The sequence below is a fragment of the Barbatula barbatula genome (assembly GCF_947034865.1).
Source record: "Barbatula barbatula genome assembly, chromosome: 14".
NCBI classification, from domain to species: domain Eukaryota; kingdom Metazoa; phylum Chordata; class Actinopteri; order Cypriniformes; family Nemacheilidae; genus Barbatula; species Barbatula barbatula.
Window position 1 is genome coordinate 18,405,408 of NC_136777.1, and position 15,804 is coordinate 18,421,211.

A 15,804-nucleotide genomic window follows, 5' to 3' on the forward strand; every position below is an offset into this window, starting at 1 on the left:
GCTGCATTAATCTGTCGATTATTTGTTCGATGAATCGGATAAAAAATTTAAAAGCATTCATTTTCAACCCTTTATTGAAAAATACAGTGCAAAACATATTTCGAAAGCTTTATTATTACTTATTATATTATTATTATTACAGCTTGCTGTGGTGTACATGATGCATTTCCCATCAAGAAGCCTCTCATGGTTTGCTTTTTTTTTTCTGGAATCAAAAAGATAGAATTAGTATGTGTAATAGCACAAATTACTTTAACTTTAATACATACTTGTTGTTTTAGCTACTAGTTGTGTAAAGGCAAGTAACACAAAGAGCAATTACAGACAAGACACACATGAATATATATATATATATATATATATATATATATACGCACACACACACACACACACATTTTTAAATATAAATAAAAAATTTACAATTTAAAATATTACAAGTAAAAATTAATCGTTTTCTGTTTCAATATATCTCAGTATTGCTGTTTTTACTGTCATTTAGATCAAATAAATGTAGTCTTGCTGAGAATTTATACAGGACAACAGATTGAAATATTAATGGGCAAAAAGAGGCAAGGGAATAAAAACGTGTCTTTTGTCTTGCTAACTATATAATGTTACCACCCCTGCTTTAGCCTCCTACTGTTACGCTGACTTGTCAAGCTTATTAAGCTGGATAACGAGTAAACACCAGCACCAGAAGAGCTACTCGAGGGACGTTACATTCATTTTACTTCAAAACGGAACAAAAGTAGTAATTTGTAGTGACTTACCCTGCTGTTGAACTCCCTTCCGCATCAAGGACTCCAACATGTTTACGTTTTAGGTGCTGTATCATCACCGTGGTGCTCCCGTGCCAGGGCATGTTGCTTTTGCATATCTTGCAATGAACACACTTTTTTTATTTATTTAGGGTGAAATATTCCCATAGCTTGGATGATTTAGGTCGTATTGATTCATCTGCCTCAGCCATGTTTCAGAACAATATTACGGGTCTCTCTGATGGTCTTTCCTCTACCTCCGCTCTGCTTTTCTTTATTAATTTTTTTCTCTGCTATGCTCAACTTTTTCTCCTCCGCTATGCTGCGCGGCGCGATCCACTTTTTTTTTAATACTCAAACATGTGGCGTAATAGTCGCATGACACAACGAATCGATAATGAAATTCGTTGCCAACATTTTTAATCAAATTTTATCGATTTGTTGTTGCAGCCCAAATAACATATGAAAAAAAAATCAGCATTATATTTGTTGGCTAAAGCTGGGTACTTTGATTTCAACCATGTCATGTTCCCCCATACTTCAGATTTGCAGACAATTTGGTATACAGCATCTTCAGACACTCCTGACAAAATGTTATTAAATGCTTTTTGAGTGTGGTCTTGTGGGGCTCTTACATCATTATCACCTTGATTACTCACCCCGATGAGTTTGCATCCCTGGATGCAAAAGAATGTGAGCTTGTTTGCACAAGTCAGATCATGGGGACATTGCATGGGGATTTTCACACACTGTTAGCCAAGAGCATTTAACACAGTGCTGTCTGTCCCATCACTGCAGAGTTAATAATGTGTTCCCCACCACTAGAATTACTAGTTACTGTCAAGTTTGCTGATTTGAACAAATCCCTAACCCAAAGTACAGCAAACGGGCATGATTTATTGATTGTGGTGCATGTTGACGACAAGTAAACCTTAGGTTAGAGAAAATTAATCTAGGAGTAAGTATAAATGAGTAAAAGGCATAGAAGTATTGTATGCATTTCTGACCTTTCATCCTGATGTTGTTAGGTATAAGAGCTAACAGATCTTCTTTGTTGATGTTACAGCACGCTGACCAGAAACATACGCCACAGGAGAGGAGAAAAAGTGGTAATAAATGTACCGAGTAAGTCTCTTGTGTTTTCTTCATGTTTTAGACATGTACGTTAGTAATATCCGGGGCTGTGTTAATGTCTTAATGTTAGGGCATTAAATGTGTGAAATCCAGTTTTATAGAAAAAATATAATTGTATACAAATATACATGGTATACTATTTTAAAAGCATCAAAGGGTGAGACCTCAAAAAGCTGCTCGATAAAATGCCAGGAGAACATTTCTGTAAAATCTAGGCAAGAGATGACTAAGGCACAATCCCATTTCTATTTAATACCCCTTTGCCCCTTGCAACTTGAAAGAGAGGGGCAAGGGGAAGGGTTGAAAACATTCTATACTGTCACATAACATCATTAGGGGTGGGTTTCATTAACATCTTACCGATATCGATACTGCTTATTGGTACCAGCATGTCCATAGGAGCACAACATAATGTTATTCATCATATTTATTTTACATCTTTACAATCATACTGGTGAATTGGCTGGTACTGGGTAGAGTCTCTTTACATCTGGTATTAAGATGCGTTATGGTAGTTCGGATCAGAAGTTGCTTTTATGAAGTTGTGGTCGAATGCGTACAAACGGCCACCTACAAACATAATGTGTAAACACGGGGGAACAACAAGTACGCTAAACAGACTACCTAAACGTTTGGTTTAAAGACCCAGTGTTTTCTCTTCATTCCAGACTTCTAACACTCACAGTGTTCAGCGTGGTCTCGTGGCTGTCAGAGCAGAAATGAAAATTGTTGTGCTCTGGTTGTGTTCATATGTCAGCTGTGTGGACTTATTACTAATGTTTCCACCCTATTACACTAATGCATAGCATCGGACAATGGTTTCGCTTAGTTTTGGGCACGTGAGCCCAGACTGTTGAACATTTCAACTTTACCTCTGTTTTATTTCCTGCCGATAAACACATGCGCATGGATATAACACATCATTGAGCAAACTACGGCCACGTGATGACATTATAATTATAAGTATATGTTAATTATTCACTGTCTGCACCTGGGTCCTCTGTCCGTGTCTCACCCCCGTGATCATGACATTATCGATACTCTGGTATCAACCCAATTATTTACCGGTCAAAAACAATACCAGTTCTCTGTGTACCCATCCCTAATCGTCATACGTCACTGGTAGCTCCTATGGCATGCGAAAAGTCATCTTCAAGAGTTTTTCAACTGAACTCTTCAGTTGTTGTTAAAATCCTTATTAATTCCAAAAAAAGACTTTCATTATAAATATATACAGGCCTTCCCTACCCTTCCAAACAAAAGATAATTGCAACACCCCAACCCACCACGTGAAAGTCCTAAACAGAGAGGTAGTGGAAAGTGTGGCAAAAGATGTATTTAATCATTTCAAAAGTACAGCAAATAGTAATCCATTCCCTAAAAAACTGTGAATTTGTACATCCAAGGTTACAGAAGGACAGCGACAGTTTGTTACAGTTTTGATTATTTGAGAATCATAGTAATCTTAAGTGACCGTAATGCAAATGTTACATTTCATATTGTATCAAAATATGACACATGATCTATTTTTATTTTTAAATGGCTAATGTGGCTGCACTACTTATTCACTACTACTGTAGTAAGATCAGACATTACAAAATGAAATCAATTGAATCACATTAAATTAATCTGTAAACAGTTTTACGACTGCACAGACATTTGTTGTTGATTTTAAACCTTTTACACGTAAAAGCCCTTTTTTATAACTGTGAGATGAAGATTTCAGACATACTATTCTTGTGTTATTTTTTATGGAGTAGGTAATCCTCTCCCATGTGTCTCAATGTTGACATCACATGATCAAGCAGTTGAAAATAAATATTCAGATTCTTACCATATTAACTGCTGCTTGTCTAACATCCCTTTCTATAACAGTTTTCAAAGATAAAAACACACCATCCCCTTTTGTGGAGGTGTTTCCAGAAGATGATGGAGAGGCTGCCCGGGCTGCTCTGCCCAATCACATCTATATGGATGCCATGGGCTTTGGCATGGGAAACTGTTGCCTGCAGGTAACTTTTTCCTTCCAGATACCTCAGGGTTGTTGACTTGATTCAAAATGCCTAAGAATTTATGGAGTTCTTGACCGTTAATCAAAGTTGTCTACTGTTATTGTTGTTGCAGGTGACTTTCCAGGCTTGCAGCATCAATGAGGCCCGATACCTATACGACCAGCTGGCTACATTCTGCCCCATAGTGGTAAGATCCAGGGATGTTATTTTTCTGTATAAATACGGATTTCCTTATTTTTTTACCTTGCCCGGATCACCTGTGTAAATAGCTTAAATTAGTTTTGTTACTCAAATAAGCGTTTGTTGTCATTTTTAATTATAGCGTTTTGTAACGTAAATCCTGAGTCAGGAAGGTTGGGAAACTGTATATGATTTTATAACATTATCTATATACAGAGACTTAAACAGGCCATTTAGAGATTAAATGGCTTGAAACTATACAAATGGCCGATCTAGTCACTGTCTATATAAAACACGTTGAAGTCTCTACTGAATGCATACATTTGAATGAATTAAAATCGCAACATACAGCAATTATAAATGCCTTAATTACATGAGGATTAATGTGGACAAACGCTGTATGAATGACGTAGATGAATTATAAAGTGGCTGTGTATGGAAGTCTCTTTAGGCCAGTTATTGTGAAATGAATGATTTTCATCAGGCTCCTGCATTTATTTTCAGCAATACCAGATATTTCAGAGCAGGCATTGTTTGCTATTTAGTGGGTTTGAATCAAACTTTTTTGAGAAGTATATACTATGTGTGGAGAGCATTCCCCCAAAATCGTACCCTCATTTTTGACGCAGGTTGCTTTAAGAGGGGTTTTTATGAAGGTTAAAACATTCCAAAAAGATTTGCATGCGCAGGATAAAATTTGTAAAACTGTACGTGAGTGACATTGCAAGCATAAAAATCTTTTGCATTCGCAATAAAGTAATGTAAAGATATAAATTAATCTGCAAGTGAAAGAAAACAAGTTTTGCAGAATTGTATCTTTTTTCGTAAGTGTAATTCGTGTGTTTTGAAACTGTAACTTCATATTAATGCCAAATAATTATGCTCTGTATTCTTCTGACCTCTGGTTTTTTCCATGCATACACTTTTGTGCTGAAGAACGGCCAAAAGCATTGCGAGTCTGTAAACAGAGGTGTGCATGCAATAACAATGGTGTTATGAAATGCAAAACGGATTCACCACGCAGAACCTGTCTTTGTGTATGTCAAATAAATCCGTTGCAAATGTCTTGCCTAAGCAGGGGAAATCGTGTCCTGCAATAACCCAATGTGTACGGTTCCGTCTTGCCTGTAGCTGCGCTTAGTTTTGGCATGATGTCTGTCTCATTTGGGTTTGCAAGCGGGAGGCGGGGCTACCTTCTTGTGACCAAAATGAGGTGCCTGATGACTCTGAACTTATTGGTTCAATAATGCACCAGTCAGGCAGATGTCGGAAATTGTACTTTAATGCATGCACACTGACAATCATAGATATGTAATACTTAATATATACATGATCATTTAGCTGATTGACATGTGTTGATTCTGCATTCTTAGCTGGTGTTTTGTAAAGAAAATCTGGTTTAAAATGTATTAAATTGTCACTGCAACAAATTCTATAAATCATGTAAATCTGCTTAAACCATTAACTATAATTATACAATCTACATTTAAAACCGTTAATAATTATTATTCGGTCTCTCGTTTATGCTTCTTCCCAGCAATATCAGAAATCATAATTTACTGCAAATGGCTGAGATTTGGGTTACGTTTGTATAGTTTTAAACCATTGATGCAGGAAATGTATAGGATGTGCATAGTGTTTGGATGCTATTTCATGGATAAAAGAAAGATAGTTTTCTATTTTAAAGTCCTCTATCACCGGACATAAATCCTGGGAAAACCTAAACCTCAAAAAGTCTTAATCAATTGCTTGCAAACCCAAATGAGAGAGGGATTCGTGCCAAAACGTTAAGCGCAGCTACAAGCAAGACGGAACAGTTCACATTGGGTTATTGCCGGAAACAGTTTCCCCTGCTTGGGCAAGACGTTTGCAACAGATTTATTTGACATACACAAAGACAGGTTCTGTGTGGTGAATCTGTTTTGCAATACATAACACCATTGTTTTTGCACCTCTGTTTACAGACTTGCAATGCTTTTAGCCGTACTACAGCACAAAATACGTGTGGAAAGTGTAAGAATGGAAAAAAACGGAGGTTAGAAGATTACAGATCATAGTTATTTGGCGTTAATATAAAGTTTCACAACTGAAAGAATTACACTTACGAAAAACAATACAATTCTGCAAAACTTGCTTTCTTTGGGTTGCAGATTGATTTACACTTACAAAACCCTTTTTGCGAAGGCAACTTTATTTTGTGCTTGCAATGTTACCTTCGTAGTTTTTCATCTGAACTCTTCATATAATTATAGTCACTAAATCTTTACTCAGATTCACTCTAATTCACTCGCCATTTAGAGGAATGATATAATGTTTGTACGCTTATTAAAATGTGTTTTAAGAGTAGATCTTAAGGAAATGTATCCCAGAAGTGTTCTGTTTTTTGTATTCCCTAGAGCAGCGGTTCTCAATCCTGGTCTGCATATTTTGTACGTTTGTCTTATCCCCCTTCAGAGGTTTGTTCATTATGGCCTTAAGTGCCCTGCGAAGGGGACATCAATGAACTTAATTTCATTCAAAGGGCATTAAAGCGCACAAGACGTGACTACAACTCAAATGTCATGATTACTGTGAAATAACCCTACATTTCTGTAGTATGTTTTGTCTGTAAAGACGAGTCGTGCTCTTAAACTTCAGCTGATTTCCTGCATGCAGTGAGTAGAGAGCAGGGAACACAGTGTAGGGACCATGTCAGTTGGAACACGGTTCCTTCATGGAGCTCTCTTCTAACAAGTTAAACAAGAGAGAGATGCAAAATATGCAGAGCGGGGGTCACAAGGCTCAGGATTGAGAACCACTTCCTTACTGTTTTCAGTAATGATGTTTGCTTATGTGCAGATGGCTCTCAGTGCCGCCTCACCTTTCTATCGTGGATACGTATCAGACAATGACTGCCGATGGGGTGTGATCTCCGCATCTGTGGATGACAGAACTCGAGAGGAGAGGGGTCTGGAGGTTAGAACACAATCTATTATGCCCTTTTCCGCTGAAAGAGTGTGTGATTTGGTGCTCGGCTTGGGAAATCTGACACTTGTTGTAGGGTTATGAATTTTCACTGGTCTCATGATTCGATTACAATGTCATATCAACAATTCCATTAGATATCATGATGCGTCACGATTGCCCAATAAGGGACTAAGAAAAGTTGTTACGAAACGAAAAAAACTTTTTCGATACCTATACGAATGCGGGGGGGTGTATCGAGCACAGAACTTCTATGTCATACGTCCATCTTGTCTTTTGACAAGTTGACCATGTCAAGCATGAGAAGATGGCAAGTTTAACATTGTGAATAAGTCAGAATGCATGAAACGCCATTGCATCCCCCAGTGGGGATGATGAGGTTCTATAGTCTTTTGTCACATCGTATTGCGCCATTCGCGTGCGGTGTAGACAAGGTTGTTGTGGCTTTTTCTTGTCTTTTTTGTCAAAACCCTGATTATATGCTCCAGTAGTGCGTGCTTCCCTGATAGCATGAGTAGATGCTTATACAGTGGCTATGGAAAGTATTCAGACCCCCTTAAATTTTTCACTCTGTTATATTGCAGCCATTTGCTAAAATAATTTTTCTCATTAATGTACACACAGCACCCCATATTGACAGAAAAACACAGAATTGTTGACATTTTTGCAGATTTATTAAAAAAGAAAAACTCAAATATCACATGGTCCTAAGTATTCAGACCCTTTGCTGTGACACTCATATATTTAACTCGGATGCTGTCCATTTCTTCTGATCATCCTTGAAATGGTTCTACACCTTCATTTGAGTCCAGCTCTGTTTGATTATAATGATTGGACTTGATTAGGAAAGCCACACACCTGTCTATATAAGACCTTACAGCTCACAGTGCATGTCAGAGCAAAAGAGAATCATGAGGTCAAAGGAACTGCCTGAAGAGCTCGGAGACAGAATTGTGGCAAGGCACAGATCTGGCCAAGGTTACAAAAACATTTCTGCTGCACTTAAGGTTCCTAAGATCACAGTGGCCTCCGTAATCCTTAAATGGAAGACGTTTGGTAAAGAAGAACCTAGAGATCACTGTGGCTGAGCTCCAGAGATGCAGTCGGGAGATGGGAGAAAGTTGTAAAAAAAGTCAACAATGACTGCAGTACTCCAACCGCAGTTTTTCTTACCTTACTACTTGACTGACTCTTAAATGATTCGTCCTCTCCTCTGCCAGCCTACTCTGATTTGATTGGTCAGATGGTCCAGTCTGCTGTGATTTCTCTACCTTGAATGAGGGGACTAGATTCAGAGTTGACTCCCTTTTTTCCAAGCCAATAACTTTGTTATTCATTCACCTTCGGATTTACAACTTGGCAGACTGCTTACATTCACACACGGCAACATTACATGCTGCATGAAATGAAAAATTTGTAAATTACAAGATAAAAAAATATATGAAAAGGTGCTTTATTTGCAGTAAACGCAGCTTCCTGTACGCACACACTCATCTGAATGGGGCAGAAAAAAAGAGAGAGGGAGAGAGGCGCAAGCACTGGTCACGCTGAAACTATAGTCTGAAAAATTTAATTAAATGCTTTTTGTCAAAAGCAACGTTTTCAAAAAAGATAAGACATAAAAATATCACTTTCTATTTCAAATTAAACAGTAATCACTTATGTTTAATTGCATGTTTTAATGATAGATTATTTGTTTTTATGCATCAATGCAGTAATCGTTCATATCGGCATCAATATTTTTTTCAAAAGCCCTAAGGTGTCGCCCAGCCACACTGCACAGTGCGGTAAAACCACCGTACTCTCTCTGTGTCTTTTAGATAAATGGCATCTAGGATACATTTTTACAAACTCTCTATTCTGCATGAAATTTTAATGGTTTTATAAACTTTAAACTGGCTATTTGTTTATCTGCAGCCATTGAAAAACAACAAATTCCGAATCCATAAATCGAGATATGATTCGATTGACAGCTACCTCTCCTGCTGTGGGGAGAAATACAATGATATTGATCTGACAAAAGATGAAAATATCTATGAACAGCTTCTTGATGCAGGTAAAAAGACACTGTATGACACTGACTTAAAAGTTCTACATTTTCCGAGTCAATAAAATTGTCTAAGCGCACTTTACTGCATCATTGCAGGCATTGACAAACTACTGGCACAGCACATCGCACATCTCTTCATTCGAGATCCGCTTTCACTCTTCCAGGAGAAGATTCATTTGGATGATGAGAATGAATCCGATCACTTTGAGGTATTTATTTCGTGGCAATAAATATGTTGTCTCTTTAGAATTTGGAATTTTCCTTGAATGATCTTTTTCCTGTATTTTCCTTTTAATATAAATATAACCAGCCATGTTCTTGCCTGGTTTTATGAGATTAAATTGAATGACTTCTCTTTAATTTGTGTCAGACCCTGTCGTTTGTTTTCACTGTTTTAACTATCAATATTGCATACAAAAACATCTGAAGGTTTTGTTTTATTTTGCAGAATATTCAGTCAACAAACTGGCAGACAATGAGGTTCAAGCCCCCGCCTCCAAATTCTGACATAGGATGGAGAGTAGAGTTTCGTCCGATGGAGGTATTAAACTTAGTTATTTACCTGCTATGTGTGCTGGATGCATGCAGATCTGTGGGTTTAGTGATTGTTGTCTTAATAATGCCTACATTCTATGTAAAAAACAAGTTTAAGACCATATTTTCCATTTTTTTTATTCACAAAATCAATCATTTAGGAGCAAAAACAATTAATATTTTCAGCTAATTTAGGGAAAATATCTAACCTAATCTTTTTTGTTTTTAATCAAGTCAAGCTTAAGCTCAATAGTTTTATATGCTGTAAAACCTTTAAGTTTTATTTAATTAACACTGCATATAGGAATTTATAGTCTGTTTAATATTTTACCTGCGTTTCTCTCTCCTTATCTTGGGTGTGTGGTTCTCGGTGATGGCCCCTGTCTGTCTGTGTGCGTGTCTGAATCTGTGTGTCCATAAATTATCCCTGCATAACCGTTTTGATTGAAAAAAGAGGCTTTCCTGTAGCTCCGTGGTAAGAGCATTGCGTTAACAACGCAAGGTTGTGGTTTCGATCCCAGGGGATTGCAGATACCTATGTAAAATGTATAGGATAATGCAATGTAAGTCGCTCTGGATAAAAGCGTCTGCCAAATGCCTATATGTAAATGAAAATGTCTATATACAGTGCATCTGGAAAGTATTCACAGCGCTTCACTTTTTCCACATTTTGTCATGTTACAGCCTTATTCCAAAATGGATTCAATTAATTATTTTCTTCAAAATTCTACAAATTATATCCCATAATGACAATGTGAAAGAAGTTTGTTTGTTTTTTTATAAATTTGCAAACATTTCAAAGAAGTATTTGCAGCCTTGCGTTTCACCGCATCAATAACACTGGTCTGCCGGTGGACGTGGCTGACTTTAACGGCGCTACTAAACATAGATAACAACCGGTATATCAGTCCACCTCTAGTTCCGAAGCAGCTTTACAGGAGAAAATAAACAGAAAAACACAAAAAAGGTAAAATACAGCAGACTGGATGGTGTAAGATCAGTCTAGTAAAAAATATCTAATAAATAAGTCTCCTGGTGGTTTATTTAGCATATATGCATTTATTATTTAGCATATGCATGCATTAAGATGGGTCTGAAAAGATGGGTCTTTAATCTAGTTTTAAATCGGGAGAGTGTGTCTGACCCTCGAATAGTGTCGGGAAGGCTATTCCAGAGTTTAGGTGCTCTACCCCGTTGGTGGATTTAGTTATTCTAGGCGGTATGACGGAATATTCCGTTACCATGAAATGTCAACCATAAGGAATTTTTCTATTCTGTGTATTCGGCAGAATGTAATTAAGTAGGCGTGGTTAACTCTGCTCTGTGCATTTAATTAATCCACCCATATCTAATTATAAGATCAAATATTCTTGTGACTTTCTTTAAGTGTGTAGCGTCAGCAACTTTTTATAGTACAAAATCGTTGCCAATCAAAAGGAGTTGCAGTCTTTCGACAGACCCTCCAATCATCGCGCAGAAGCCCATAGTCCACGTCAGCCCACTCCTCCATTCACCCACAGAGACGCCGAGCATCGGTAGGCAGGACCTAATCTCAGCATTTATCAATTCAAAGTGAACTATTCCTTTAAAGCCCCCCTAATTCAGAAAAAGTACTTTTAAATATTTGTTAACGTATCTGTGTGTGAGGAGTGTGTACAGAGCCACCCTAGAATGGTAAAAATCCACCCATTCATTTTTTTTTTTTAAATCTCCAATAAACCTCAACTATAATCTCAGCAAACTGACATCACGTTGATTGAGCCCTCCCTATGACTGCTGATGGACTCTGGCTCTTCCCGCCCTCATCGAGTTGTACACTGTCCACCATTCTTTTCACGCTGGACTACTTACAGTGAGCTACAAGAATGTTTTGTAAACAAACAAGGTGTTTTGTTGTTGAATGCAAGCCTGAACATAGATCTTCATTTACACCCGACATGGAGCCTCTGAAGACACTGTGGATTAGTTTTATTATGCAACGAAATGTACAGAAGACATCAGGTGAAGTGACTTTACGCCAGGATGCTTCACAAACTAATAGATGGATTCATAATGGGTCATGATGCGTTTGTCACGTATTAAAACAATGTGCACATTGTAAAGTGCGATGCGAAGTGCATTCACTTAGAAAACAGTCCTCAGTTTTTAAACAAATAAGCAATTGCTTATGTACTCTCACTTCTACAAAACAATGTGTTTGTTTTTTAAAGATGAAACGATATTTCTCATTCGCTTAATGGCCATTCTCTTCACTTTTGTTGTTGGAACCACAGACTCATAAAGCCCTGCGCTTTCTGCTGCAAAACCCAGCAGCTCATTTGCATTTAAAGAGACACACACCAAAACAGCCTTTATTCTGCTTTGTGCTTTCTCACAGGTCCAGCTGACAGATTTTGAGAATTCTGCTTATGTAGTTTTTATTGTTCTCCTGACTCGTGTGATCCTGTCCTATAAATTGGATTTCCTCATGCCATTATCAAAGGTGTGTGCGTGCGCGTTGAACAGTCCAGTGTTCAGAAATTGTTATACATACAATTTCTCTAAGATGTTGATTTGCTGTAATGGCTTTGCAATATGTTAAATTTACAAAAAAATACATACAGTAAGAAATATATTTGTAACCTTTTTTTGTTGTGATCTAGGTTGATGAAAACATGAAAGTAGCACAGAAGCGAAATGCTTTGCAAGAGGGCATGTTTTATTTTCGGAAAGATGTCTTTAAAGGTGAGTTTATATGCTGCATTATCATTGATCTTAAACATTAAAATGTAAATTTGCAAGATGCTTATCCAAAGTGACTTAAAGTGCATTCAGTTTGTGTGTTCACTGGGAATCAAACCCATGACTGCAGGCACTGTTAAAGCAGTACTTAACCAACTGAGCTACAGGAATACTATTAGGAAAGACTGCTAGCAACCCTGTCATCCTTAGGAATCTCTGGCTCCCCTCTCCAATCTCTCCAATTGGTTCCAATCCTACCTCTCCGGCAGATCATTCAAGGTGTCATGGAGGGGCTCGCTGTCCACTGCTTACCATATGATCACTGGGGTCCCTCAGGGATCGGTGCTTGGGCCGCTGCTTTTTTCCATCTACATGACATCCTTAGGACCCATCATAGGGGCACACGGCTTCTCGTATCACTGTTATGCTAATGACAGCCAGATCTACATCTCGTTTCACCCAGACGATACCACTATAGCAGCTCGCATAACAGCCTACCTAGATGACATCTCAGCTTGGATGAAAGAGCATCACCTGCAGCTGAACCCAGCCAAGACAGAACTACTCGTGTTTCCAACACAATCTCACCATCCAGCTTGGCAATTCAACTATCACTCCCTCCGAATCAGCCAGGAACCTCTGAGTCATATTTGATGAACAGCTGTCCTTCAATGATCACATTGCAAAGACAACGCAATCATGCCAATATGGCTTATTTAACATTCGCAAGGTTAAACCCTACCTCACTGAGCATGCGGCACAACTCCTTGTTCAGGCCCTGGTAATCTCAAATTGGACTACTGCAATGCTCTTCTTGCTGGTCTTCCTGCAAAGGCTATCAAACCACTTCAGCTGGTTCAAAACGCAGCAGCACGCCTCATCTTCCAACAGCCCAAAAGGGCTCATGTGACACCCCTTTTCATCTCTCTCCACTTGCTAGCCGGGATCAGATTCAAGTCACTGATGTTTGCATACAGGACTATCACTGGATCTGCGCCGATTTACTTTCACACCCTACTACACCCCATCAAGAACTCTGCGTTCAGCAAACGAGCGGCGCCTTGCAATGCCTTCTCATAAGGGCGTTAAATCCCTTTCCCGCTCATTCTTCTTATCAACTCCTTCCTGCTGGAACATTCTTCCCAATGCTGTCCGGTCAACCACATCTCTCACAACCTCCAAAAAACTTCTTAAAACACACCTCTTCGTTGAATACTTGAGAGACAAATGAGAAAAGAAAAGAAAACGTACACTAACCCTCTTCTCTCAACAGGTAGTGGTCTAGCTTTTGTTGAAACTAGTAACTTTGTATTACCACCTATTGTAATATTGCTCTTTGTATGACATATCACTTATTGGCTCCCCGAACTCTTTGTAAGTCACTTTGGATAAAAGCGTCTCCTAAATGACTAAATGTAAATGTAAAGGAAAATCGCATGCTTTTTTTTGTAGGCTGCAACCCAGTGTTAGACCCACCATCCACAGCTCTTAACGGAGTAGAGAGTGAGGTTAATGACGGAGAAGAGTTCACCCTCATGGGTATCGACACCATCGTGAATGGAAAGGTATGTTTCTCTGCTCTTCATTGGTAAGCAAGTTTGAATGGGTTAACTGATGCTTTACTCTTTCTTACGTTATTTTTTCAGGAAGGAGTATTTCAGGGGCTGATCCCAATGCTAAACTGCTACCTTGAGAACATGGAGGTGGATGTGGACACACGCTGCACTATCCTCAACTACTTGAAACTCATTAAAAAGCGTGCTTCTGGTACACATGTTTCATATGTTCATTAGAGTGCTTGCAAGGCAGCGTGGCAATGACTTATGCAGACATCTTACGCCGATTTATAGATACGTTAGGCCACATCCACATGAAGCCAGAGCTTTCCCTATCCAATGTTTTTCCTTTTAATTCCGTAAACACAATGTCGTCTCAAGAAATATCTGCGTACACCTTTGAAACGGACTCAAAACGATGTAGTATAAATGCAAAATCAATATGTGGTGCCAAAGAGATATACTAAAAACGGAGAAGGCGACTTTGATCATGTGCATAAACCTTGCTTGCTGGGTGATGACACAATTGTTTCAGAAAATATACGGATTGGCTATACACACGAAAAAAGCAGTTTATCCACTCTGGGACCCGGTATAAACAATAAACGCAAATACCATTAAATATCTTTATATATAAACGTGTCTCCGTGTGGATGGCCTCTTGGTGTTCAATATGCTGGCATTTTTGGTTTAGTTAAAATGTTTAAATATGTTCGCATCACCAAATGGAACTGCGAAATCCTAATCCTGCATAGATGAATTGTGTGACATGAAAGCAATTACATGACTGTCATATTTTAAAGCTGAAGCTGATTAACATTTGCATAGAACAAAAAACTAATCCTAACACTTAATTTAGATTTAATTTTATCGAAAAAGAAATGGTAGTTTTCTGCTTGTTTTTCCAGCAGATTCGGTTATGCATTAGGTTTGCATTAATTTGATTTTCCCTTCTTCACTGTCTCAGGTGAACTGATGACTATGGCTAAATGGATGAGGGAGTTTGTCGCCAAACATCCTGAATACAAGCAGGACAGTGTCATTACAGACAAAATAAACTACGACCTTCTACGCAAGTGTGACCGAATTGCAAATGGGGAAGAAAAGTGTCCAGAACTAATCGGAGACCCAGTGAACAGAGGAAAATAAAGCCTACTCAAAACAAATGGAAACGTCATATAAGAAACCCCTTTGACAGAAGACCAAATATGTGACAAGGTGTTCCAGAGACAAAATAGTTTAAAGATAATATTTTAAGTAGCATGTGTTAATCCTGAGATCAACCAAATCTTTGTTGAATTTGTAAATATAATATTTTTTATGATTCGCAAAATATTTTAATTGGTTAAAAGGACCCATGATGTTATTGAAGTTGGCCGTGTACATATTTCACCCAGCTCTGTTTGTGTATGTAAAAGTAGCATTGTTGAGATGTACATACTTCATCAAACATTAATAAGTGTACTTTTTTATTCCAGACGAATTGTTAATTGCTCTATAGATTATTTTTTCTGCTGGCATTTAATTGATTTAATATTGTGCCAAGAATGAATTTAAGATGCACAAATTTAGCACTGAAACTTGATGTAAATTTGTATGCAGCACTGACTTAATTGATGTAGGATAATATATGAAAAAACGAAGACCTTATTGGTGTGTAGTGCATAGTTTTTTTCACCAACAGGTGTTGTATATGGAAAACCCTTTTAATGAATAAATACCAACTTCAAGGTAAACTTGAATTCATAACTAGAGGATGCTGAAGACCTTTAAAAAAAAAATAATGGAAAGGTTCAAATGGCCACAAGTTTGATTAATTTAAAACATTTTTCTGTACATGGCTTCAAATAAAGTGATTTCTCTATAGATCATTTCAGTTTATTGAGTCTGCATTA

The 15,804-nt window shown here is 37.9% G+C and overlaps 1 protein-coding gene across 4 annotated transcripts in view; it reads left to right on the forward strand.

Moving 5' to 3' along the window:
- Positions 1-15,775, forward strand: part of gclc (glutamate-cysteine ligase, catalytic subunit) — a 29,340-nt gene extending 13,565 nt beyond the window's left edge. For all 4 annotated transcript variants that reach the window (XM_079472822.1, XM_079472823.1, XM_079472824.1 and 1 more), the window contains 12 exons: positions 1,825-1,883; positions 3,768-3,904; positions 4,017-4,091; positions 6,923-7,039; positions 8,966-9,104; positions 9,195-9,307; positions 9,547-9,639; positions 12,010-12,114; positions 12,275-12,356; positions 13,806-13,918; positions 14,000-14,120; positions 14,877-15,775. In XM_079472822.1, the coding sequence (XP_079328948.1) occupies positions 1,825-1,883; positions 3,768-3,904; positions 4,017-4,091; positions 6,923-7,039; positions 8,966-9,104; positions 9,195-9,307; positions 9,547-9,639; positions 12,010-12,114; positions 12,275-12,356; positions 13,806-13,918; positions 14,000-14,120; positions 14,877-15,058 (1,336 nt within the window). In that variant the 3' untranslated portion in view covers positions 15,059-15,775. The remainder of the gene's footprint in view (positions 1-1,824; positions 1,884-3,767; positions 3,905-4,016; positions 4,092-6,922; positions 7,040-8,965; positions 9,105-9,194; positions 9,308-9,546; positions 9,640-12,009; positions 12,115-12,274; positions 12,357-13,805; positions 13,919-13,999; positions 14,121-14,876) is intronic.
- Positions 15,776-15,804: the final 29 nt, after the last annotated feature.